Raw genomic sequence first — 27,839 nt, 5'->3', positions numbered from 1 at the left:
AGGTCACGCCTCTGGGAGGTGATCACGTCTTGAGCGCAGGGCCTTCGCCAATTAGGGCCCTTTTAAAAGAGACCCCAGAGAACTCTCTCCGCCCCTTCCACCATGAAAGAACACAGGAAGAAGATGGCCATCGTGGACCAGGTAGCAGGCCTGCACCAGACGCTCAATCTGCGGGCGTCTTTTTCTTCTTTAATTCTAACAACAACCTTATGAAGTACTATTACTATTATTGCTATGGTTAATATAGTCACATCATTTTATAAGAGAAAAACAGTCTTTACAAAAGTTAAGTGATTTGCCTAAGGACCTACAGCTAAGGAAGAGTGCCTGCTGGACTTCAAAGCCTTCCAAAAAGAAAGGAAAGGAATGATGTAGTTTTCTCCTTCTCTTGTCCCCAAAGGTCCTTTGGATTTCAGTTCATTCAAGAGTCAGGCTTTTAATCACAAAGCTGCTCTATCTTTGCTCAGGAGCTTCCCCTGATGCCCATTTCCAGGAGGAATTCCAGAAGGTGGGCCCATGCCTGCCCACAGTGAATGAGGTCAACCTAGGTGTCTCCTCCTGTTCCTGCTCCTCCACAGCCCCCTGAGATGACCCAGCCGCCACCTCTGCCTTTGCTTACCCACAACATCTTCATATGCATTTTCTTCTAAAGTGCTTTTGGATCCAAACTTGGGTTGGTTCTCAGTACCATTCTCAGTGGGAGAAGAGGGGTACAGGGACTGCAGACTAGAGGCATCCTCAAACTCGAAGGATTTTCTGTGGATAACAAGAACAAGAGTCATTCCTGCTGAACCAGATCTCTGCTGTCTTGCTGGGGAATGTCCATGGCAACAGCAAAGACCACAGACCCTCCCCATAATGGCAGCTTCTGAAAAAGCATCAAGGTGGATCCGAACTTACCATCCAAATGAAGAGACAGATGGTCTGAAAGGCCCCAGCCTGGGTGCCTGCAATGTGCCTTATTCCTAATAATACTAATATTAGGTAACAACAACTACCCCAGCTTAAAAGCATGCTATTCCAGGTGCTGTGTCAAATGCACTTTTACATGTGTCATCTTGTTAATCTTCATAACAGTGCCACCAGTATTGTGGCATCTTGCAAAAGAGGAGATGGAAGTGACAGAGGCAGGATTCTCCCAGATGATGTCTGACTCCAGGGCCTGAGCTCTTAATTGTAATTGTGGCCTCAAGCCCTAGAGAATGTCCTCCTTGAGAAGTGTCTGTGATTCCACTGGAATTGAGTGCCCGGTCTGCCTCTGGGGACTCATATCTTCATCTGCATTCTAGCTGGGGACTCCTGCCGCTGCACGAAGCAGGTAGGAAGGCTCCACACTGGGAGGGTCCCGCTCAGGGCTGTCGGAGGGGTTGGAGAAGCAGTTGGTGCTGGGTGGTTTGTTGAAGCAGGAAGGGTGGAGCCTTTAAAACAAATGAGACTACTGCCAAAGCAGAGCTGGGAGGACAACTTGCAGCCAGAAGCTGCTTCCAACACCCAGCTTCCCTTCAGCTAGCAGCTTGCTCCTTTCCATCCCTTGGACAACCTTCCTCTCTGCTGTACAATTTCAAGACCACAGCTTGTTGTCTCCTAAGACACCCTGAGCCCACAGCACTCTCTGCTCCTCTCCTTCTGAGACCCCAACTGCATCCTCTCCCTCTCCAAGGCTCCTGGGGAGGGACAGAAGGAAAGGCACTGACTGGATCCCTCCTCCCACCCATTAACACCTCCCTCTTCTTTCAGGCACCATCAGACCTTTCAGCCAATGGAGTCCTTTTTCTCTTGTTTACTGAACAACTTCTCCTGAGAGTCTTAGGGTGCAGGTAAAGGGCTAAAAGTGTCCTGAAGGCTACAGCTTGTCTTAGCTTGCCTGCCCCACCCCCTAAGCACTCAACACAACCCAACACTCTTTATATTGGCATCTCCTCCTTGTGCCTCTATGACACATTCCCCCCTGGCTTTCAACTAACTCTCTGGCCACTACTTTTCAGATTCTTGTGAGGGGTTCTCCTTTTCCATTTGCCTTTTAAGGCCAGGGTCTCTCAGAGTTCGGTCTTAAAAACTCTTTCCCACTCCGCACTTTCTAGGGACCCAATATCCAGGGGCCATCGCCATATCTACCATCTATATCTTGATGACTCCCAAATTTCTGTCTTTGACCCAGATTCTCAACTAGTTAAACATCCGATGGCTGAACACAGTGGTTCACAAATGTCAGCCCAGGACCGGGGTTCCTGTGAGAGCAAGTTTTCTTTGGCATTTACAGTAGAGTCAGCATCTTATGCAGGTAGCCCTCAAATCAGTAAATAAAGACACAAATCACGTTCAGTCAAATTATCCTTGAAAATCCCCAAGGAAGGTGTCATATGAGGACCAACATGCTGTCTCTTATTAAAACTAATAGTTTCTCCTCAAGTTTTTTGTTTTTTGTTTTTTTTGGCTGAATGCCAGAAGAAACAGTTGGGTTGGCTTGCATTTTACACACACACACATGCATAGATATATAATTTTTTTTGAGAGACAAGGTCTTGCTCTATTGCCCAGGCTGGAGTGCAGTGTTGTGATCATACTCACTGTACCCTCAACCACCTGGGCTCAAGCTAGCCTCCCTCCTCAGCCTCCCAAGTAGCTGGGACTACAGGCACATGCGACCACTCAGCTAACTTTTTAAATTTTTTGTAGAGGTGGGGTCTCACTATGATGCCCAGGCTGTCTTGAACTCCTGGTCTTAAGCCATTCTCCCACTTTAGCCTCCCAAAGTGCTGGGATTACAGGTGTGAGCCACCTCACATGGACTGCATTTTTTTTTAAATAAAAAAGTGTATCAAATATAAGAATCACACCTGGTATAACAGACTTAAACTTACCATTTCTACTCCTCATGGAACATGCTCACTGTGAACCAGCATACAGAACAAACCGCACTTCCGGAACTGTTTCTCTTTTTCCAAGAGCACAGATTTAAGGTTGCTAAGTTAATTCTTACATGAAGGGACTCCTCCATATACGGCATATGTGTGTATATATTATATATAAATGCAGTGTGGGGTGGAATATGTGTAAAACCTTCAGGCTGATGAACTCTCCCACACTCCCTTTGGTCACCTAGTCAACTGCTTTTGGCTCTTCTAAATTTAGCTCAGCAACTCCCTGTACGAGGAGCCTCCCTTCTCTCCCCTAACTCAGATGTTTCTTCTCTGGGTCTCTGTAGCCTCCTGCACTGCCAAGGGTCACGTTATCTACGATTTATCTGTGCACCAGACCATGAGGTCTTTGAATGGAAGAACCATGTCCTATTTGCTCTGTGTCCTCTTAACCAGCACACTCTTAGTGCACAGCAGGCTCTAGATGAATGTTTACAGAAATGGATGAATAAGGACAAAGCAAACACTCTTGGCAGGCTGTTTAAGAATTAAAGAGCCAGTGAGCATTCTGGGGTGGACTCAAACACAGGATTACCCTTAGCCACAGGCAGTTTCGGCTCAGGGGTCCGCACCTTTGGGATTTCTTCCTTTCTGCACAAGGCAGGAAAGCTGATATATGAGGTGGGATATGTTAGATGAAGCCTGAATATGGGAGCAGACTAAAGAATCCCCACAAGTGAAACAAACCTGAATACTCATCTGATGTGGGGTTAGATGAGAAAGGCAATAAGGTGTGAGAGGATGGGTGTTCTAAAGGAAGTTCACTCCCAGCCTACCCTGATTCAGAGCACGAGGCACCTGCCAGCCTTCACCAATTCCAACAGCCCCAGCTCCAAGTTACTAGGGAGACTGCCCTTGGTAGTCTGGGGTTAGAAGTCCTGAGACTAATGGGGAAACCAACGAGAGCCTCAGAATAGGTCATTCCTGCTTTACTCCTTTTTTCATCAATCTCCCCAATAATCCCCTCTTGATATAGGCCCAGGGCTCCTATATGGCCAAGAGGCCCTCAGAAGAGAGGAAATTGTATTAAATTTGCTGACACTACCATGTAAATGATAAAATGCAGTATTCAGATAATCTTCATTCAAAGAAATTAATTTCTAATGCTGGTACTTCAAGTGGTAGGGAGGCTAAGATCCTACTAGTCCTCAAAGGACTGCCTGCTTCACCTACTCCCGACAGAGGACTGAGGAAGCTCGGACAGGGGTGGGACACAGCCCAGCTCTACCCGAAAGGCCAAACCCAACCAACACCTTTGGTGACCAGCACTCAGGTCCCAAGTATCTTGTAAGCATTCCCACTCATGTCCAAGTATCTTGTAAGAGCAGAACGATCTCATTTTTCACTACCACAACTACCACCTAACAATTATTCAGTACTTCAGCACTTACAAAGTACTACTGTGACCCACCGTACATTCTGGGTTTGCACCGTCCATTGAAAAGAAAGCCACAGTACTCAGCTACAAGACACCGGAGGGGCACGCGTTACCTGCTCTGGGACTTGCGGTGACCACGAATGTCCTTCTTGGGTCTTCGGGTGACCGGTGGGGCTGGGGTGGAGGGCAAGGGGGGTGGAGCAGCAGGTGTGGGTGAAGGAGGTAGACCATTGCTGGGCTTACTCTTGGGGTTCTTGTCAGCCTCGTATTCAAAGGTGCGCTTGGGTTTGGGGACAGGGTTCACAGCGGGATCAGGGGAACTCTTCGATGGCAGTCGCTGGGAGCTAGGGCTATTTCCAGGGGTTCCGGGCCTGGTGGAACCACTGCCTTCCCTCTCTGGGGGTGGACCCGCCTCCCCCCCAACTCCAGCCACTCCTGCTGCCCGGCTGCCAGTGCTCACACTCGCGCCACCTGCCAGCTCCTCCAAGGTGCCCAAGGTTCCAGTCTTCCTTTTTCCCCGGTCCACGCTGTAGCAGCTGCTGGGGAGCTGGGGGAGCCCCCGGCCTGGCTGCTCCTTCAGGGCCTGTTCAATTTTCTGGATCCGGCTCAGCACTGCTGAGCTCTCCTTCCTGCTGCCATGCCCCCTGAGGAAAGCGCTGGGCTCACTGCGGCCCAGCCGTTTCTCCAGCCGGTAGAAAGAGTCCCGGACAGGGAGCGCCTCTCCTTCCTCCTCAGTCTCTGGGTAGGAACACTCGGAGAAGGTCCTGCTCATCCTCCGGAGGCCCTTGAAATCAAAGGTCTTTTCTGAGCTGCAGGGGGACGGCACCACGCTGGGACAGCCCAGGCTGGGGCAGCCCTCACTGGCCGCCCACTCGCCCCCAGAGCCCTCCTGCTTCTCTCCGCACATGCTCATCCTGGGCGATGCCTCTCGGAGACCTTCCCATGCTGAGATCTTCTCCCGGATGCCCAGGCTGTGGCCGCGGGTGCCGGCACGGGTCAGCAAGACGCCCCGTGGGCTGGCCGCCGGCCCCGGGAATGGCGTGCTCTGGGCAAGGGGGAGGCAGGCAGCTACCCCCGCTACATCCTGGGCTGCACCTTGGACATTCTCCTTCTGGGCTTCTCTCTTGCACGCAGAAGAGCTTCTGTCCAAATAACTGAAGCTGGCGGTCTTGAGGGGACGGGTGGCTGGGGAGGTATCTGGGGAGGGAGCTTGAGGATTCTGGGGTGAAGGAGTGTAGGGGTGCCAGTCCTTGAGGAGCACCCGGGAGCTGGAGTGGCTGGGGTACCTGCAGGCTGAGGTTTCACTATCACTGAGCGGGTAGATGGGACTCCTTGGTGGGGAGAGAACCGGAGGTGGAGAGACTGACTGAGACCTGGCAGCAAAACAGAACAAAGGAAAAGAAAATGGCAGTGAGAGGCTGACCAACCAGTGGCATCCTGTTTTATTTTTACAGAGCTCAGCATCTTTTTCCTGGAGGACCCTCAAAAAGAAATGTACCTTCAAGGCTGTCTTCAAGGAGAGCAATATCCTTAATCGCAGCAGGCCAAACTCAATAGGCCTCTCTGCCTAAACCATCCCCAGACACCCTGAGTAATGTGTGAAACAGACGCCTGTTCTGTGACAAGTGAAAGCATCCCAAGAATCTACATCTGCCTACAAGAGCACAGAAGCCCAGCGGTGTGCTGGCACATGCTTAACAACCAGTTCTCAGCATGTGTGGTGGCTCACGCCTGTAATCCCAGCACTGAGGGAGGCAGAGGCGAGAGGATCACTTGAGCCCAGCAGTTCAAGACCAGCCTGGGCAACATAGTGAGACTCTCCACAAAAAGAGGAAAAAAGGAACAATAACAACAAAAAAACAAGTTTGAACAACCAGCTCTCTGGGCAAGAGCATTTGTAGCATTTGCCAATTTGGGTAGCATAAATATTCCTACTATGGCTGAGCTACCAATGTGACATCATTGGCTGTGGAGCTGAGAAGAGACGCCACTGATGAGCTCTTGTGAACTGGTGCAAGGTGGTTCTCGCACACCACTCCCTGAAGTAGCCCCAAAATACTCTCAAACCCTTTGATCTTCCCCCTTAACAAGCTTCTGTCTCCCTTGAGACTTCTGCTACTAGACATAAGATCTCGCTTCTTCACGCTGAGTTCTGACCAGAATTAGAATCCCTGAGGGCCTCAGGAAGGTCAGAAGAGCCCCTCAGGAGAGAGTCTTTTCCACTCTGTCAATGAGGAAGCCGGTGGGGTGGGGAGGCCACCCCTCAGGCAGCTCCACCCTCCAGCAGTGGCATCACATCCAAGAAGCATCCACCATGTCCCAGCTCCAAATCTATATGCAGGTCTTGGCAAAAGCCAGCAACAGCTCTGAATAAATGTTCTGACATATGTCAACTCATTTAACCCTCCTGAAAATTCTATGTTTATTATCTTCATTTTACAAATAAAAAACACTAAGGCACAGAAAGGTTTAATACCTCATCCGAGGTCACTCAGCTGGTAAGCGAAGCCAGGATGTGAGCTTCCACTACACTGGGCTGCCTCTCTGAAGAGGAAGCAGTGCCTCTGCCACTTTCTGAACTGCCAGGGCCCTGGGGTAGCTCGACAGAAATCCCCACAGCACTGGACACACCTGTGTCACAGCACTTGTAAGTATCAAGGGACTTCTTGGTCTTCCCTACTAGACCATGATTTCTTCTAGGCCCAAGGACAAACAGTGTCTGGAAGGTGCTCAGTGAATGATGAATAGAAAAGGGAAGGAAAAGGGAAAGGTGAGCTCACTGAAGGGAACCATGAGCATACTTCCTCTTGGGCACACTTTTTTAGTTGTCTAGTAGGGTAACCACTGTCAACTTTCAGAATTCTTTCCAAATAGTTTCAGTTCAAAAACAGCAGGATTTGCCAACACTGCACAGTAAAAGGCCGACCTGACCCTAAGGCCGTGGCCCACAGCTCTAGGCTGCCCAGCCTCTCAGGCTCCAGAATGCCATGCCATCCACAGGAAGGCAGCCAGCTGCCCCTGAGCCAGGCCGCTGTCACTGTTCGCTCACACACAGAAAACTGGAGCTCGGGTGAGTCAGGCATTGGCTGACAATTCCCAGTTGGGTCACAGGCCTCTGGCTGCCCCCAATCAACAGGAAACCTCAACATGCTTAAGTTGTTTTTCAGTGGGCAAGTCAAACAAGAGCCATCCCATGTGTACATGGGCACAGATGAGAGAAATTCAGTGCCCAGCCAAGCCGATGACCAAAGAGGCTCTGCTCAGGGAGGAAGTGTGAACAGAGTGAGCCCCGGCCCTCCCTGGGGTGGGGAGTGGCAGGGCAAGGCGCCAGGCTTCAGCCGGAGGGGAGATCCCAACTTCCTCACAACTGATGGAGGCCTTAAGTCTCTCTTATTTTATAGAACCATAAATTCAAAAGGTCATCAGTCCAGCCCCCTAAGCGAATGAGTGCCTGTGCTACATAAAGGACTCTGTTTTAGTTCTCAACTGAAGATGCATTTCACAGAGGACAATTTCTATTTGTTTACTCATTCAACAAATACTTAGCGAGCACCTACTCTGTGCTAGGCCTATTCTAAGTGCCAGATAGAATAAACAAAACAGACATAAATTCATGTCCTCATGAAGCTTACATTCTACTGGGAGATGGCAGGCACCTAATGAGACTCACAGTCTCTCAGAAAGCCTTTTTAAACTATACATGCCTCACCCGCTCCAGGCTCTTTGATATGTGGTTCCCTAGGGCTGGGTCTCCCCAGTCGCCCAGGAAAGAATTCGCCAGTCCATGGAACCACTGTTACTGATGGTAGCATGAGGCATGGCTCCTTGGGACAGGAAAACAATTCAAAGCCTCTGGTCCATCTGATGCCAGCATGCTTTCAGAAAGAATGATTCTATAACTTCCCTTAGTAGTTCCAGGACGAATAAATGACCACAGGTTAAGAACTTTCTCTCAATGCCTACCCTGTTTGAACTGAGGTTTCATTTCTCCCCTCTCATGCGGCATAAAATAGAGAGTAGACTGGCCCTTTCCTCTGAAGGTCCTGTCCTTGGTGTCACTGCTGACCTGGGGCCCATGGTGTCACACGCTGCCCTTGCCCCAGCCTCCCCACACAGGCCAGGGCCAGTGTACTGCACCACAGAGGGGCCTGCCTGTGCCAGCCTGGAGCCTGGGAGCCCTGGGTTCATCCCAGAGAAGGCGCCAGTCACTCACTCCAAGGTCTGGTAAACAATAAAGATAAGGCTCTGCCCTTCTGGGGGTGACATTCTCACTAGAGGGTAGAATTCTCTGTTACCTGTCCATATGTTTCTGATTCTACCTCTTATTAGCAATGGACTCACACTCTGAGCATCCAGCTTCATTTCTTCAAAACTGTCCCACATTTCACACAACAGCGTTGTCATACTGAATGAATAAGACCACGGATGTGAAATGCTAATTATCATTAGAACTGTTTTTTTAAATCAGGTTATGGCTAGGTAGTCTCAACAGAGGGTAAGAACATCACAGCCTTGTAGTTCAAGTTTCAGTGTAGCCATTCTAAGCTTCATAACTTTGAGCAAGTAATTTTCTCTCCCTAAGCCTCAGTTTCCTTTACTATAAAATGGGTGTTGAAAGATCACATATCTCAGATAATCACTGTGAGAAACAGAAATAGTACCTGTCGAGTGCTGAGCTTGAGCCTAACACACAGTGTTCCATCTTAGCTTGATCATTACTAATATTCACAAGGGGCTGACTCTTCAGAATAATCACCTGGGAAACTCGGTCAGTTTGCCACTGTCCATGGATCCTGAACATTATCAAGTGGGGTAGGGGGGTAAATTAAATATGGCCATGAATTCTCTGCAGCTCAGGCTATAGAAAGGTGGAGTCTATTTCTCTGCCCTCGAATCTGGGTTGATCTTGGTGATTTGCTTTGAGTATAACACAATGTGGTGGTGGAAATTAAAAGCTGTCCAAATTCCACACTTGAGGCCTCAAGAGGCCTTGTAGTATCTCCCTTTACCCACCTGGAGTGCTACCCTGACACCATCATATAAGGAAGCCAGTCTAGTCTTTCAGAGGACGACAGATCCCATGGAATGTGACCAAGGCACCTCTGTCAACAGCCAGCCTACAACTGCCTGACTCGTGAGTGAGGCCACTTGGGACCCAGCCAGACACAGCTACATGAGTGCACCCAGGGGAAACCAGCAGAGGAACCACCAGAAAACCACAGAAATGTGAGAAGCAATCAACTGTCTTAAGCCACTAAGTTTTGGGGTGATTTGCTCCAAGGCAGTAGTAAAAAGATGCAGGTGGGAAGGCCACACCTGTGTATCATTGGCCCATCCCATCCCAGTGCAGAGTCACCGCCCTGGCCTTCCTTCCCCACTTCCCCACTGGTCAGCTTCTGTGATGTCTGAACTGGATCCCTCTCTCACTACTACAGGCTCTGATGCCCTTATGGGGGTATTTCCTGGAAGTTGAGCTAGTTCAGCCACCCTAAGAATCGGGGCTTCCAGCAGTCTTTACTCCCAGGCTGAAGGAGGGTCAGGAGAGTCTATCACCTAGAGAGGGAACACTAGGGAGGCTTCACGAGGGACACAATGGGAGCCGGGTATCAGGGTGCCTGGATCCCCATAGCAAGGACTTTGCACAGCAGGTGGCATCCCCTGGCATAGATGGGAGAGGGTGCTCATTTCTGGGCTTCAGTCCCACTCTGTGTACTTGTTTCTTAGTTCCTCAAACTGAGACTAGGAGGCAAAGTAAGATTATTCTGTTGGACAAGAGGAGACCACGGCCAAGAGAAAGGCAGAGCCTGGACCAGGCTGCCTCCGGATGCCACCACAGGAGAAAAGCCACTGAAAGTCTCTATCTTCACTCCTTGCCAGCTCTTTGCTAGCCTTCTCTGCATCTGAACAAAGGAAGCCACCTACCACCCAGACCACAGCGTGCAACCCCACCAGGCCGGAGATACATTTTGGCTCTTCATCCATTCAACCAGATATACTGAGCACCAAGTCTATTCCAGGAACTATTTTAGGCTGGGGTGGGAGGATTGCTTGAGACTGGGAGGTCAACACTGCGGTGAGCCATGATTGCACCACTGCACTCAGCCTGGGCAACAGAGTGAGACCCTGTCTCAAAGAAAAACAAAAGGATCAGCAGAGACTGAAAACAGTCTCTTTTTCTACAGGTTACATTCTGGTGGAGGCACACCAAGTTGTCTTATTTGTTTAGAGTGAGCAGATAATAAACAAAACAACTCTGTGACATGGTTTAGGGACCAAGACAGAAGAATAAAGAAGGGGAAAGGGATCAGAGGTGAGCAGTGGGGATGAGTTGCTGTTTTACGTAGGGAGGTCACAGAAGCCCCTCTTGCCAGGGGGACACATGAACACAACCTGAAGGAAGTGAGCAATGTGTCTATCCAGGGGAGGAATGTTCCAGACAGAAAGTGCAGTAGGGCAAAGATCACCACGTGCCTACTGTATTCCAGGGGCAACAAGGAAGCCAGTGTGGCCAAAGGGAGGGAGATGACAAAGTATGGGCTGGAGATGAGCCGGAGAGACACCAGAAGCCACACCATGGAATGCCCCATGGACCACTGGTAAGACTTGGGCTTACACTCTCAAAGAGAAGGAAGCTCTTGAAGGAGTGTAAGCAGGACAGTGACAGGATCTGACTTCACATCAGAGGATGACAGGCAGGGGCACAAGGGTGGCAACAAGGAGACTATTTAGAAGGCCACTGCAGGAATCCAGATAAGCGATTATTATGATGACTTGGGTCAGAAGGGTAGTGGTGGAGACAGGTCTACTTGGAGGGCTGGGCCAATGGGATTTGCTGATGGATTAGATGAGCGTGAGAGAGACAGGGAGGAGTCTAGGACAGCATAACAATATTTGGCCTGAGCATTGGTAGAACAGAGTCTGGGTTGTAAATTGCAGTATGGGAGTCATTAGTGGTATACAGAGATATTTAAAACCATGTGGCCAAATGAGATCCTCTAGAATGTGTAAGTACAGCTAGAGAAGAAGTCCAAGAAACTGGGACGTTCCAGTGTTTTGAGGTCTGAACAAAGAGGAAGAATGAGCCAAGAAGGCCGACTGAGAAGACCATTTAGTGAGAAAAGAAAAAAACCATGAAGAGTGATGTCCTGAGATGCTCAAGAAACAGGGAGTGATCAACTGAGTCAAACCTGCCAACAACTGAGTAAGAGAAGGACTGAGAAATGATCTGAAACATGCAGGTCACTGTGACCTGATGAAGAGAGGTTTTGGTGAAGAGGGGAGAAGGGAAGCCTCCCTGCAAAAATTCAAGAAAAAGGGAGGAGAAGCAGTGGAGACAGAGAGTTCAGACAGCTCTCTGAGAGTTTTCCTAAAAACGGAACAAAGAAATGGGACAGTAGTTGGAGAAGAATGTGGTATAATGGAAGCATTTTTCTTGTTAATTTTCCCTCCTTCCTCCTTCCTTCCTCCCTCCCTCCCTCCTTCCCTCCACCTTCTTCTCTCTCTTTCTTTCTTCTTTCTGATAGGGTCTTGTTCTGTCACTCAGGGTAGAGTGCAGAGTTCAATGTAAGCCCCAAAATCCTGAGCTTAAGCCATCTTCTCACCTTAGCCTCCTGAATAGCTGGGACTACAGGCTCAGGCCACCACATCCAGCCTTTTTTTTTTTTTTTTTTAAGAGATTGGATCTCACTATGTTGCCCAGGTTGGCCTTGAACTCCTAGCTTCCAGTGATCCTCCTGCCTTGACCTCCCAAAGTGCTGGGATTACAGGTGTGAACCACCACACCAACCTTGCGACTGTAATTGGAATGATCCAGCAGAGAGTGAAAAGTTGTCAGTGCAGACACAGAGGACACAAATGCAGGAATAACATCCTTGAGCAGGCAGTGAAGAGGTGGGGACCCAATGCCCATCTGAAAAGGCTGGGCTTACACTAGCACCCTCTTTCCCATCTGCCTGCACTGGACGTCTTCTCTCACAGTTTCATCCCTATGCTGCTTTATGCTTCCACCTCCCCTGGCTTTTACTGCTGCGTGTTTTCTCCAACTCATTCCAGAGAGGGGAGGAAAGGTCAGAGTTTTCTCCCCTCCTGCCTCAAGCATCGGGATCTGGCCCTCTCTCCAGACACACTGATCTACTTGAAGACTATATCCTATCAACTCTACTTCTTAACATCTCTCAGATCTGTCCCCCTCCTCCCCATCCCTACAGCTACTGCTACTTCTTTGGTCTCTTAACTCCTCTTTCTGCCTTCAGTCTTAAATCAGTTCTGGTCCATCCTCTCATCTTCTGACATTTTTCCAAAATGCAAAACTTATCATGTTTGAAACTCCTCATATCTACAGAATAAAATGCAAATTCACTGGGATTGTTGACAAGGCCCCCCCATGAGCTGGCCCCTACCTGTTTTCCCCTTCATCATCCCACACTGTTCTTCCCTCCGTCTCAATCCTGTATCCCACCCGTAGGCACATCAAACTCTTAGCTTTTTCACACCCTACCCCTTTCAGGTAGAGATGGCCTATGCAGAGGCCTCCACGGGGGAAATGTCTGCGATGGCACGTGTAACACTTCACTTGCCATGCTGTTTCCTCTCCCTTACTAGACAAGTGAACCCACTTGAAGGTGGTGACAGTATCTCGTTAAGCTGATATCCCCTGCAAAGTGTCTAGAATTTAAAAGGAATTGTTATTTGTGTTGAATGACTAAATGAATGAAAACATAGTTTAAAACCTAGGCCTCCTGGATGCCTGCTCACGACATTGTCTACAGACTTGCCCGCCTCTCTCTGTGCTGTATGAGCGGCAGAACAACAGAGAAAGGTACACAAAGCACTCGGGGCAGCCCGGTGTCGCCGTTAGCCCCGGAAGCCCTCTCCCACAGGCGCAAAAGCGACGCACTGACTGGGTCCTGGGCCCATCGCTTTCTGGGTGTGCTCCTGGGCAAGTCCTCTCAGTTCTCTGCGCCCAGGTTCTTTAACTATAAACACGGACAACACTTCCTCTGAGTGTCCCCATGCACTAGCTGTGTGGCTAAGATGACGTAAATCTCTAACAGTGTTTGAACACTATAAATCATTCCATAAAGGTAAAAGAAATAATTGTTTTAAGTAAATACAAAGCAGCCACCAGACACCCAAGACTGCTCTTATCATCTCTCTGTTATCCTACAATCCCAGAGGATGCCCCTGGGAGGCAGACACTGTGGAACTGGGAACTTGTGCCACAGCCTTGTCAGCAGGCCGCCACTTCTGCTGCTCAGCATAGGCACGGATGCCAACACTGCAGCATGCAACTGGCCAAAACCAATATTTTGAGGAGAGATGTAGTAAGATAAACAGATGAAAGCAAGCAGGGGAGAATGCAAAGGAAATTTAAAAGAAACAGAGAACCATAAATGCACACACACACACACACACACACACACAAATATTTAAGACACATAATTAGGATGGAAAGAGTATGAGCTAAGGCATGGAAAGAGAGAAAAATTCAAAGAAAAAGTATTGTGGACCATATGGTGGCTCATGCCTGTAATTCCAGCACTTTGAGAGGCCAAGGTGGGAAGATCACTTGAGCCCAAGAGTTAGAGACCAGCCTAGCCAACATGGTAAAACTCCATCTTTACAAAAAAATATATATATATATTTAAAAATTAGCTGGGTGTGGTAGCAAAAAAAATACTTAAAAATTAGCTGGGACCAGAGTCCCAGCTACCCAGGCTGAGGCAGGAGGATCCCTGAGCCCAGGAGGTCAAGAGTGCAGTGAGCCATGGTTGCACCACTGCACTCCAGCCTGGGCAACAGAGTGAGACCCTGTCTCAAAAAATTTTGATAAAAGAAACAAGAAAAGAAAAAGCAGCCAGGCGCAGTGGCTCACTCCTATAATCCTAGCACTTTGGGAGGCCAAGGTGGGTGAATCATGAGGTTAGGAGATAGAGACTATCCTGGCCAACATGGTGAAACCCCATCTCCACTAAAAATACAAAAAATATTAGCTGGACGTGGTGGCATGTGCCTGTAGTCCCAGCTACTCAGGAGGCTGAGACAGGAGAATCCCTTGAACCCTGGGGGTGGAGGCTGCAGTGAGCCAAGATTGCACCACTGCACTCCAGCCTGGTACAGAGCAAGATTCCGTCTCAAAAAAAAAAAGGAAAGAAAAAGCATCATGTGTATGTGTGCACATGCACGTAGACAGAAAGTGAGAGTGAAAAGTGTACAATATTCCCTCTGGTAGTGTCTCATATGAACATGCCCCAATCCCTGGGTTAGTGACGCAGGCCCCTCTTCCGTAACACAACAGGAAGTATCTGTGCTAAAGGATGCTCTACAAATTGTCAGGTTCCCCGAGGAACTCTTTTGGAGGAAAGGCTATCTTTAGTCTTTGATGAACTCAGCATGCCCCAAGGTGCTCTGCTTTTTCTGGTCACAGGGCTACTACAAGTGTTAGTAACAAGAAGGGACCAAGCTGGAGCTCGTTGGGAAAAAGTCCTAGTAGTCCTGGAAACAGCCTCAGAGACACCAGGATGTGCTATGAAGGCCATGAAGTGAGCCTGTCTGCAGGTGAAGGTTCTACAGGGCTCAGTGTCCAATACACTTCCAACCCTACTAAGCTATGTCCAGCCTGCTTCAAATGAAACTGCCTGGATGGTGGCCTGCCATTCAGCATCCTCGGGCTTCTCAACTAAGGGCCCTGTTGGCTTAGCGGCATCACCATTCTCCTGCCACTCAGTGACTGCCCCAACTCTGGGGATGGCATTCTCACTGTGCTACCCAAGGCCACACGCTGAGCATGAAGGAGGAGAAAATGGAGGAAGGCTGCCTGAGTCAGCAAGTCCAAGAGTTTGCTCCCCAGCCTAGAGCAGAAGCTTACCCAGTAACAAGACACAGGCATCCCACTCCAGAAAAGTCCTGATAGAAAGCCAAAGGGGCTGGGCACGGTGGCTCATGCCTGTAATCCCAGCACTTTGGGAGTGCTAGGCCGAGGCAGGTGGATTGCCTAAGTTCAGGAGGTTGAGACCAGCCTGGGCAACACGGTGAAACCCCTTCTCTACTAAAATACAAAAAAAAAAATAAGCCAAAGGACAGAGTGATACTCACAACTTGGCTTTCTTGCTCCCAAAGCAAGCATCTCAAACAATTGCGAGCCTCCAACAGAGTCCAGGGCAGCCTCAGTCCCCAACTGGGGCTATATCTAGGCCACCATCTATAGGGATTCTCCAGGTCCCTACAGCTTGTCAGGGGAAGTGAAAGGTAGTGAGAGTCACAGCATAAATTTAGTTGCCTTTTCACCTCCAGAAAGCACCTCTAAGAATCTACGGAAGCCACACCTGTCTGCCCCTAAGCTGATTTCTAAGGAAGCGCCAAGTAGACTGCTGAGCTCTTCTCTGGGAGGGAACCCCGAGCCCTCTAAGTAGCAGTGGCCGTGAACACAGAGAGAATACTGACACTGCAGAAGCCCCCTCTGAGGGCTTAATGATGCCCGGCATGTTCCTTACTGATGCCCGGCAGGAACATCCCCAGTGCCCTCGCCCAGTAAAGACTGGGCTGCTGTATAAAGCAGAGCCAGGCATTAGACAAAGCCAAGAGGGAGGCAGATCCAATTCCAGGAAACCATGCCAGTGGCACTTGTGGTGGTTTTAAAACGTGGCCCCCAAATTCTCTGACATGCCTCTTGTCAAAATAACCCCTCCTCTTAAATCTGGGCACATTATTTGTATTGTATGCTATCAATCAAGCATACAATACCAATAATGTGGTACTACTTTTCAGGCCAAGGCCTAAAGAAGTCAGCAGCTCCTAATTCCTGTCTCCCATGTTAAGAGCAAGCCCAGGCCATGTGGAAAGGGTACATGCAGGTGTTCTGGCTGGCAGTCTCAGGTAAAGTCCCAGCAACAGGCAGCATCCCCAAGACATGGGGTGAAGACATCTCTAGCTGATAACCAGCCCCTAGCCATTGAGCCACCCTAAGCCTTGAAGTCTTTATTTTTTATTTTTATTTTTTTTAGAGACAGTGTCTCATTCTGTTGCCAGGCTGGAGTGCAGTGGCAAGATCTTAGCTCATTGCAGCCTTGAATTCTTGGGCTCTAGTGAGCCTCCCACGTCAGCTTTATGAGTAGCTGGGACCACAGATACATTCCAGCACACCCAGCTAAATTTATTATTATTACTATTTTTTGTAGAGACAGGGTCTTGCTACGTTACCCAGCCTGGTCTTGAACTCCTGGACTCAAGTGATCTTTACACCTCGCCTCTCAAAGTGCTGGGATTACAAGCGTGAGCCACTGTGCCCAGCCAGCCTTGAATTCTTTTTAGCCAAGACAGACATCATGGAGCAGGTGCAAGCCATCCCTGCAGTGCTCTGTCTGAATTCCTAATCCATGGAGTCTGGGAGCATGAGAACATGGTTGTTTTATGCCATTACATCTTTTTTTTGGCAGGGGGTAGATGGCAGTAGATGTCTGGAATACATTTTGGTACCTGCAAGAGAGGTGCTACTGAAACAAAATCTTACAACAGTGACTTCTAGGCTGTCAGTAGAGGCTTAATGGAAAGTAAGGAAATGCTATTGGAAGCTAGAGGAAAGGGAACCCTCATAGTATTGAAAAGTTTATCACCTGTGGTTAACATAGATAATAGGAAATATAGCTAATTAATCTGATGAACTAGCTAAGGGGATTTGTAGGCATAGTGCTGAAAGTGCCATCTGACTTGCTCTAGCTGCCTGCAGTAAAAAGAGAAAAGAGGTAAGCTAGGAAGGAGCTGTTTCGTTGTTAAAATGTAAAGGAATCACAAATGAGAAAGGGTCTGTTGGGTCAGAAAATAAAACTGTTTTCACTGCCAGTCTCTCTAGGCAGGAAAAAATTCTCAAATTAAGAAATGGCTTCCAGATTGTGGTGATGGTTTTATTGAAAGAGAGACAGAGAGACACAGAGAGAGAGAGAGAACTGTACACTTTAAATTACATAATTTATTGTACTTTAATTGTCCCTCAATAAATCTGTTAAAAAAAAAAAATCTAAAGTAAGACTGAAAAACCCTTTGGTAAGACCCCCAAAATTGGCCAGGCATGGTGGCTCATGCCTATAATTCCAGCACTTTGGGAGGCCAAGGTGGGTGGATCACCTGAGGTCAGGAGTTTGAGACCAGCCTGGTCAACATGGCAAAATGCCATCTCTACTAAAAATGCAAAAATTAGCCAGGTGTGGTGGCTTATGCCTGTAATCCCAGCTACTTGGGAGCCTGAGGCAGGATAATCACTTGAACCTGGGTGGCAGAGGATGCAGTGAGCCGAGATCATGCCACTGCACTCCAGCCTGGGCGACAGAGTGAGACTTCGTCTCAAAAAAAAAAAAAAAAAAAGTGTTGCCTCATAGAACAGACAGACAAAAGGCCTCCTAAGTATCTTACAAGTGGGTCCTGCAAATCCTCTCTGAAGACAATAAGGCTCCTAAGAATCTTAAAAACCTTTGTCCCATAGCAATCTCACAAGAAATCCAAATCAAAGTAGAGAGAGGGTTATCTGGTTTTTTTTTTTTTTTTTTTTTTTTTTGAAACAAGGTCTGGCTCCCAGGCTAGAGTAGTAACTACAGCCTCACCCTCCCAGGCTCAGGTGATCCTCCCACCTCAGCCTCCAGAGTAGCTGGGACTACAGGTGTGCACCACCATGCCTGATTTTTTTTTTGTAGAGATAGGGTCTCACTATATTGCCCAGCTGGTCTCAAACTGCTGGGTGCAAGCAATCCTCCCAATTCAGCCTCCTAAAGTGCTAGCATTACAGGTATGAACTACTGCACCTGGCCAAGGGGCTTATCTTGAAGTGATTTGCATGCGTGCTTTTTGCTATTATAATGGATTATAAAATGATTCATAAGAAACCCATAAAATGTTTAAAGGTAGTATATCAGCTTGGAGTAAAAAGAACAGAGACAGTACAAAATGAAGAAAAGACTTGGGACCCTTAATGTATTACGCGCATGAAGCAGATGGAGAAAACTACTTACCTGTAGTAATGAGCTACTTTTTTTTTTTGAGACAGAGTCTGGCTTTGTCGCCAGGCACCAGGCTGGAGTGCAATGGTGCAACCTTGGCTCACTGCAATCTCCGCCTACTGGGTTCAAGCAATTCTCCCGCCTCAGCCTCCCGAGTAGCTAGGACTACAGGCACACACTACCATACCCAGCGAATTTTTGTATGTTTTAATAGAGATGGGGTTTCACCACACTGGCCAGGATGGTTTCAATTTCTTGACCTTGTGATCCCCTCGCCTCGGCCTCCCAAAGTGCAGGGATTACAGATGTGAGCCACCGTGCCCGGCCATGAGCTACTTTTATGGAAAAGAAAAGATGAGTTAGAGGGCAGAACCAAAAGCCCAGAGGGCGCAGCTAGAGACAAGGTAAATGAACCAACAGCTAGTCAAAGAATTAGCAACAGATGCCTCGCTGAATATGAGAAACACATCAAACCGGTGACTGCTGGGTGCCTCTTGTTTTCCCCTTTTTGAAAAGAAGCATATTCAGTGGTTACCTTAGGCCTGTCACACCAGTATATTTTGGGTAGCAGATATATATTCTGTTTAATTTACAGGTCTTCACAGCAAGAAGCAACATTCAAGGAGCTGCACAGAAGGAATGAACCTGTGCCCCAAAAGTCTCATCTACATCTGAACCTGATTTTTTTTTTTAGACAGGGTCTCACTCTATGCCCAAGCTGAAGTGCAGTGCAATCTTGGCTCACTGCTACCTCCACCTCCCAGGCTCAAGCAATCCTCCGGCCTTAGCCTCCAGAGTAGCTGGGACTACAGGCATGGACCGCCACATCCAGCCAACTTTTTTATTTTTGGTAGAGAGAGGGTTTCTGGCTGGTCTTGAATTCCTGGGCTTAAGTGATCCTCCCACCCCAACCTCCAGAGTACCTGGGACCACAGGTGTGCACCACTACATCCAGCTAATTTTTATATTTTTTGTAGAGATGGGTTTTTCCCATGTTGCCCAGGCTGGTCTCAAACTCCTGGGCTCAAGTGATCCGCCTGCCTCAGCCTCCCCAAGTGCTGGGATTATAGGTGTGAGCCACTGCACCCAGCCTTTTCTGGAGTTGATTTTGGTGACAGAGTCCATTGTAACAGACTTCAAGCTGATGTCATGAATAAGATGAGACCTGAGATTTTAGGGGAGAGATTGAGTGTATTTTGCATCTGGGAAAGACATGAATTGTTGTGCCCAGAGGGCAGACTGTGGCAGACTGTATTTTCCAAATATAGGTACCACAAGCTGTCCCATTCCACATACCGTCTTATAAAGAGATGCTGATATTCCTCTTATCAGGTGGTGGAAATTCTCTTCCCTTCTCTTGAGCTTAGGCAGCCCTTTGTTACCGTCTTAACACAGTACAATAGAAGATAAACTATCTGACTTTTGAGGCTAGATCACTAAAATGCCATGCATTTTTGCTCTGTTTTCTTGGGATTCTTACTCTCGGAACCCAAATATCATGCTATGAAGGCATGCTGCCAAGTGTGGAGGTGACATGCAGGTGTTCCCCAGCTGAAGTCGCAGCTGACTACCAGCATCAACTGTCACACATGCAAGCCTTCGGATGATATCAGCCCCTAGCCATTGAGTCACCCACAACTTTCAAGCTACCCCAACTGATGCTGCAAGGAATAGACACAAGCTTTCCCTGCTGAGCCCTACCAAAATTCCAATTGGTGAGCAGTAAATTTTATTTTAAGCCACTAAGTTTGGGGTCATTTGTTACACACAAATAAATAACCAGACCAGTACTGACAGCATCAAGGTTGGATTCGAGGCAGCATCTTGGGTAACAGGGGCTGTGGCCACAGGTCCTCCTGAGGGGGGCCTGCCATGGCCAGGACAGGCCCTGCAGCATTATCTTTTACCCAGAGCTACTCAGAAGATTATTCTTCTCTTTAAGCTCTTAGCTTTTCCATGATCTAATGTTACCTACACATTGGCCATGGAACCTCAAGACGTCTCTGGATTTCACCATATCACAAACTGAGGCCACCCTCTGTATAAAAACCTGCAAATGTGAGTTGAAATTATGGCTCCACTGCCAATTAGCTATGTGGGCTCCAGCTTCCTCATTTGTAATGTAAGTTACTGAGCCAGATATATCTCAAGAACCCTTCCAACTCTAACATCCAAACAGAATGTATTGGGCCTCCAAAGAGTTCTGAGTAAGGGAAATAAGACCCACGCAAATATTGATCCTATGAGATATTATATGATAAGTGTCATTTGGCCGTTTTAAACCAAAGATTCTGAGTGAATGCACAGGGGACAGGGATTTGTCTTAGCTGGGTGATCAAGACAAGCACTGGAAGAGAAGCGAACATTTGCATCTAGACCGGCAGAAACGCAAAGTTTGCATTAGAGAACAGTGAACTATTAGGGCAGAAAGAAAGACCAGGGCCAGATCCTGAAAACGCCCTACAAACCAGGCTAAGCTTGACTTTATCATGGATAGCAGTACTTTTGGGGCAGGAAGATCCCAGGAATGCTCATAGGAAGGGAATGTGGTGGGATAATAAAATAACGGTAGGATCAAGAAGGGCAGGCTTGAGTTCCTCTTCCTATTAGTTCCATATCCTTGAGGAGTACCTCCTCTTTTCTGTGTCTCAGTTTCCCAATCTGTAAATCAAATGGGTTAGACTGAATGAGCTCTAAAGCCTCCTTTCAGCTCTGCCTTTTGAAGAATCTATAGACTAGATGAAGAGAGAGTCCAAAGCTGAGATGACCCATTAGGAAGGTATCATAAGGACTCAAGTAGCACAACAGACTATGCTCGAAGAGGCTGCTCTCCCATCTATCTAGTTGACTAATCAACAAATAGCCAATGGCTTCTGTGCCACGCATTGCTCCAGGCTCTAGGAACACAGAAAGACATCGAAGTCCTTGTCCTAGAATTATTTATTCTTACAGACACTCAGCACCTACCACAAGCAAAGTTCCCAAACTCAAGGCTGATATAGGCTGTTATTTCCAAGTTGCAATGACCCAGGTGCTGGAGTTTCACAGTGAAGAAGCTGTGGAGGAAATCAACAGGTCTTCTGAGAAGAGCCCCGGCGGCCTGCCAGGTCTTCCTGCACAAGTGAAATCTCCTGAGAGCAACAAGTGGCAAAGTTCACCCCATCTACACAGCTGAATTAGCTCTCAACATAATACTTCCTTTTTCGCAAGTTACCAACCTGCTTCCAGTCCCATCCCAGGTCATCAACACCAACACAGTAAAGGCTGACCTCTAGAATTAAGAAGAGGCTTGAGAATCCCAGCCCCGAACCCCAGAGCTGGATGTAGCCATATCTTGTGAGCTGAAGTGGGAACAGCCTTGGGGAGAGTGTACCTGACAGGTAAGGATGAAACAGCATGCCTATGCAACCTCACCAACAAAAACAAAGACAAGGAAACCTACTTCAGGAGACCAAGACACAGCAAAGAACAAAACTGAGGTGGTCACATGAATAGCTTCGATTTCTTCCTCCTACACATTCCTGCCAAATCAAGACTAAGCTGTAAAGGAAAAGGAAGGAATAAAGTAGTAACACACCTGTGAAAACCTAGGGAATGGAATCCAGGGTCTTTAACCCAGACTGGCTTTGTGGTAGCACCAGGTGAAGTCTTACGCAAATTAAGGGTACAGCCCTTCAAATACATACCTTGACAGTTACACAGGGTCCCATCTGCCCACCCCCACCAGTTTTCCTTACCCAGACCTCCCTCTTCCCCTAAAGCTAGATACAAATGCATCTTAGAACCACTGGACTGCTCTGCCTTCATGTGGATGATGTGGAGGTCCCCAAAGTAGCCAAAGTGTCAACGGCCCAGCTGTCCAAGGCCCCAGCACCCCTCCCCTCCCCAGCCAAAGCTCTGGTCACACTGAGGAGTCTCCTCCTTGGATTCATGTACTGACAATGATAAAAGGGCCCCAGGTCACTAACAAACACCTACTGAAAGGTCAAACTAAGAAATTCAGGTGCCAAGATCATCACTCCAAGTTGTAAATACCTTGGAGAATGAGAATGAATCATCCCTCTTTGCCCTCTGGTGCCCAGCACAGAGCCTGATGCCTAGGAGAACCCTCCGATTTCACTGGCAATGCCTTCCTTGAACCGGTGATTTACTGTTTTACTCAGCCCAAAGAACACACCCAGATGTGGCCAGGAATGAAGACAGTCAAGGAAATCACCAGATCACAATGTCTAAATAATGCCTACCCCCCAGGGGTAGTCTCTGAGAGAAGGTGTCACTAGCCACAGAGGCCTGCAACTTCACACCAAAAGCCTGACTCCCAGGAAAGAAAGGAGGGAGGGAAGGAGAGAAGCGGAAATGTGGTAGGAAGGAAGTGAGATTTAGAAGGGTGGCAGGAAAGATGCTTTTTTTAGGCACATCTGAGGCTCAGATATTTACAAACACCATCTAGCATGTTTTGATGGCAAGCATGCTGAGAAGCTAAAGGAAGAGCAGTTTCTGAAAACACTTAGAAGTAAGGAGGCAAGGCTGGGCGTGGTGGCTCATGCCTGTAATCCCAGCACTTTGGGAGGCCGAGGCGGGTAGATAACAAGGTCAGGAGTTCGAGACCAGCCTGGCCAATATGGTGAAACCCTGTCTCTACTAAAAATACAAAAATTAGCTGGGCGTGGTGGCAGGTGCCTGTAGTCCCAGCTACTTGGGAGCCTGAGGCAGGGGAATTGCTTGAACCCGGGAGGCAAAGGTTACAGTGAGCTGAGGGCCAAGACACTCGGCGACAGAGCAAGACTCTGTCTCAAAAAAAAAAAAAAAAAAAAAAAAAAATGACACCACCTTTTTATAACTCAATCAAGACAGCTGCAGGTGGGCCAAAAAAAAAAAAAAAAAAAAAAGAAGGCATTTACTCCTACTCCAAATAGAAACTGAAGCACCTGTCAGAAGTCTTAAGTCTGCTTTGAAACTTGACGTAAATACTGCCAACTCCCACCCTCTACCCCATTCCTGCATAGTGAAAATTAGAAGGAAAAAAAGAATATTTAAAAGAGTAGAGAGTTGCTGGGAATGGTAATCTCCATGTCAGGTCCTAAATACTCAATTTCTTTAAAATTACGAATAAAATGACAAGTCACATATATTTGTTTCACTCCTACAGTCGTGTGATATTCTAAAAAATGGGAACCTTAATTCCCAGCTCCATCTGCCAGCTCATGGTAACAATGCCACCAGGCTGACAAGAACCCAGCAACGTGGTTCCCAGGAGCAGGCTGGGAGACAAAGACTCTGAGACCTCGACCTGTTTCTGCCTTGGACACCAACATGTTCTGGAAGAGGTCAGTTTCTCCACCTGCTTTGCCCAAGAAGTTGTTCCTTGCCATTCCCAGCCTCACCCAGTCCAGGAAAGCTGCTATGCCACCAAGCCAAGTCTAAATTAGAGGGATTGCGTGGGCAAGGGGGTGTTCCTATCAGTCTTGCTGCTGCAAAGTGGAAAGTCAGTTTCCTTGGCTAAGTCCCAAGGTTTTATGTACTTAACAAGTCAGAGTCCATCAACCCCTATTTGGCATAGTCCGTCCAGACTGTTTCTACTGGGACAAGGCCCTGTATGTATGGTGTGGGGAACTCCTGCCTCCTTCCTGACAGTCACTCCCCAGGGGTCATATCCGTACACTATTATACCAACTATATCTGGACTCCAGCTCTGAATGAACCAAACGTTTACCACAACCTCTGACCAGACCCTGTTAGACTCAACCTAGCACTGCACAGCCAGATATCCAGGAAGGAGCTAGCCCTGTGCAAATCAAAGCTGAGCATCCTTCTCACAGCTATCCAACCCAGAGCCAGAGGCCCCACAAGCCAAATCTGTCCACCACCTGAGATTCAGCAGAAAGTGCTACGAAAGGTACACAGCTTTAATAAAAGAGACTAAAGGTTCTTTTAGGACATCAGTGTCCAGCCTTGGCCAAGATCAGAGAAGCCCTGGTGAGAGTAATGTACATCTATCTGTGTATCTGTGAGTTGTGGAAGCTTTGATCTCATCCTAGAAAGGGGGCTAAAATTTATTGAGTAGCTTTATGTCAGCCATAACGCTAAGCCCTGACATATATTATCTCATTTAATTCCTACAGAAACTCTGCAAGATAACTACCATTATTGTTGTTTCACAGATAAAATAATGAAGATTTTACAGGGCACAGGAAAACGTTCCGGGAGCTCACTATTTGGTAAGTGGTTGGAACTTGGATTTGAACCAAATCCATATGATCCCGAAATCCAGGGTTTCTCTAAACTCCTATAAAGCCCAGACTGCCTTGGAGTTTGTGCTAATATGCATAACTGCCTATCCACACTTACCCCCGTGCGGTCAGCCTCCCTCACTACAGTATAGCTTAGCTTAGGCACAGGCCTCAAGCTCTCCCCACCACGGGAAAAAGCTACAGCCAGAAGAACATCAGCTGCTTCTTGCTGCCCCATCCTTGGAATGCTACGCACAAAGCAAAGCTGGTTTTAAGGCTACTGTTTGCTATCTCACATGGAAACTTATAGAACTAGAAAATATATTCTGCCTAATGGTCAGCATAAGCTGGCCTAGACCAGTCACCTGGATGATTTTCAGTCAAGATGATGATTATTTACATTCTGGAGGGATCCCACCCAGGACCGAGGTCCCTTGATGCCACCCCCCACAAGCGCTCCCCAACCCACCTGCTCAGAGTCCCCCGAGGGGCCTTAGTGCCTCCGGCTCCGTGGGTGATGCTGGAATTCTTGTTGGCAGTCATGGTCATTTCGGCTCTCTGCAAACCCAGAGCCCTGCAAAGAAGACAACGCCTGTAAGCCAAGTATCCACAGGCAGACAAAAGCACCCTGAACATCTTCCAGATGACCGCCAAAAGTGCCGAGAGGGTTTCTGTGGCAGGTGGTAGAAACCATTTTCCCACGTAATGTTAACTCCATGTGTTACAGCTTCAGAGCCCCAAGAAACCCCTGGCTTGGAATAGGGAAGAGTGTGAGCTAACAACATCACTTCATAGGGAAAAAAAAAAAAAAAAGCCCAAGAAACTCCATCTCCATCCCTCTCTCCTCATTCCTTAGAGTTTCCTCAGCTTCTATCATTCCATACAGTCCATGGTTTTTGCCATATTTGCTACCTCCTGACATACTATTTATGCAATATTTTTCTTGAATACATTTGAAACTGACTTCCTTTTCTTAAAAAACAGTAATCTCATCCTAAACAATAAACTATTCATTCAACAAATATTTATTGAGCACCCATGTCCAAGGCAAATGCAATCCAGCAAAGAGTAATACCAAGTCTCTAATTTCATGCAGCTTACATCCCAGTGGGGAAAAACAGACAATGAGCACACATGAATTATCATGGGTGTGATAATAAGTGTACATTTGTGCATAATATGTAAGGTGATGATAAGTAGAATGAAAAAAAATTAGGCAAGGTAGAGCCAGGCATGGTGGCTCACACCTGTAATGTCAGTACTTTGGGAGGCCGAGGCAGGTGGATCCACTTGAGGTCAAAAGTTCGAGACCGGCCTAGCCAACATGGTGAAACCCTGTCTCTACTAAAAATACAACAATCAGCCAGGAGTGGTGGCAGGTACTTGGGAAGCTGAGGCAGGAGAATAGCTTGAACCTGGAAGGAGGAGGTTGCAGTGAGCCAAAATTGCCACTGCACTCCAGCCTGGGTGACAGAGCAAGACTCTGTCTCAAAAAAAAAAAAAAAAAGAAAGAAAGAAAAAAAACCTTAGAGCGAAAGAGAGTGAGGAGGGTATCTTATTTTAAATAAGATGTTCAAGGATAACCATTATGATAAAGTAACATTTGAGTATACATCATGAAATTGGGAGCTAGAAATGCTAATCATATTTTTTCTAATACCCATTAAAATAAAAGTTATATACATTAAAATATTTAAATATTTACGGAGTAAAAAATGTCTGTTCGTGTACCATATATTCTTAGCTAACATATCACCAATGGTAAAAACAGTATCCTTTCAGGAACACTGTTTTATGCCAAATAATAAAAGGAATACAAAGATTAAAGTCTAAGGGTACATTCAGATTGGAAAGAAGGAAGTAATATTATCTCCATTTGCAAATGGCATGATTTTGTATGTAGAAAATCCTAAGGATTACACTAAAAAACCTATTAAGCTGGTGAGTGAGTTCAAGAAAGTGTGCGGGATACAAAATCAATATTAAAGATCAATTCTGAGCCAGGAGCAGTGACTCACACTTGTAATCCCAGCACTTTGGGAAGCCAAGGCAGGCAGATACCTTGAGGCCAGGAGTTTGAGATCAGACTAGACAACATGGCAAAATTCCCATCTCTAATAAGATACAAAATTTAGCAAAGCGTGGTGGTGCATGCCTGTAATCCCAGGTACTCGGGAGGCTGAGGCACAAAAGTAACGAACCTGGGAGGCAGAGGTTGCCGTGAGCTGAGATCGTGCCACTGCACTCCAGCCTGGGTGACAGAGCAACACTCTATCTCCAAAAAAACCTCAATTTTATTTCTATATACTAGCAATGAATAACCTGAAAATGAAATTAAGAAAACAATTCCAATAACAATAGCAGCAAAAATAATAAATCACTTAGAAATAAAAAATAAAAGAAATGCAAGACATATATACTGCAAATTATAAAATATCATTGAAAGAAATTAAAGATATAAAAAATGAAAAGATATATCATGTTCATAGATCAGAAAATTTAATATTGTTAAGATGGCAATTCTCCCTAAATTGATTTACACACTCAACAGAATATCCATCAAAATCCCAGCTAGCTTCTTTTCAGAAATTGACAGACTGATCCTAAAATTTTATGGAAATGCAAGGGATACGGGACAGCCAAAACAATCTTGAAAAAGAAGAACAAAGTTGGAAGTCTCTGACTTGCCAATTAAAAAAAAAAATACTACAAAGCAACCAAGACAATGCAGTACTGACATAAGAATAGAAACAGAGATCCATACAACAGAATCCAGATTCCAGAAATAATTCCTTACATTCATGTTCAATAGATTTTCAATAAGGATGCCAAGACAATTCGTGGGGAAAGAAGAGTCTTTTCAACAAACTGTGCTGAGAAAACCGGATATCCATATACAAAAGAATAAAGTAGGGTCCCACCACATACCATATTTTAAAATAAAGTAAAAATGTAATATAGCCCTAAATGTAAGAGCTACAATTACAAAAGCAAAGCTAGAAGAAAACAGAAGTAAATCTTTATGACATTGGATTACACAACAGTTTCTTAGATATAACACCAAAAGCATGAAAAAAAAAACAAAAGAAAAAGGTCATGAATTGTATTATGTCAAAATAAAGAACTTTTGTGCTGTAAACAATACCACCAAGAAAGTGAAAAGACAGCCTAAAGAAAGGAAGACATTTTTTGGAAATCATGTATCTGCTAAGAAACTTGTATCCAGAATATATAAAGAATTCTAACAATTCAATAATAAAAAAGTAGACAAAGGATTTGGCACAGAAATTCTCCAAAGATATAAACTTGGCCAATAAGCACATGAAAC

The 27,839-nt window shown here is 46.8% G+C and overlaps 1 protein-coding gene across 18 annotated transcripts in view; it reads right to left on the bottom strand.

The window, feature by feature from the left end:
- Positions 1 to 27,839, bottom strand: part of DENND2B (DENN domain containing 2B) — a 205,787-nt gene that overhangs the window by 31,486 nt on the left and 146,462 nt on the right. For all 18 annotated transcript variants that reach the window (XM_012456708.3, XM_064365206.1, XM_064365200.1 and 15 more), the window contains 3 exons: positions 24,981 to 25,085; positions 4,410 to 5,669; positions 620 to 756 (listed from right to left, as the gene is read on the bottom strand). In XM_012456708.3, coding sequence (XP_012312131.2) covers positions 620 to 756; positions 4,410 to 5,669; positions 24,981 to 25,060 — 1,477 coding nt within the window. In that variant the 5' untranslated portion in view covers positions 25,061 to 25,085. The remainder of the gene's footprint in view (positions 1 to 619; positions 757 to 4,409; positions 5,670 to 24,980; positions 25,086 to 27,839) is intronic.

This window comes from Aotus nancymaae, unplaced genomic scaffold (assembly GCF_030222135.1).
Source record: "Aotus nancymaae isolate 86718 unplaced genomic scaffold, 86718_ANA_hifiasm-v0.15.2.pri h1tg000059l, whole genome shotgun sequence".
Classification (NCBI taxonomy): domain Eukaryota; kingdom Metazoa; phylum Chordata; class Mammalia; order Primates; family Aotidae; genus Aotus; species Aotus nancymaae.
The sequence above is the reverse complement of the archived record's forward strand: the minus strand, read 5'-3'. Positions and strand labels throughout refer to the sequence as shown.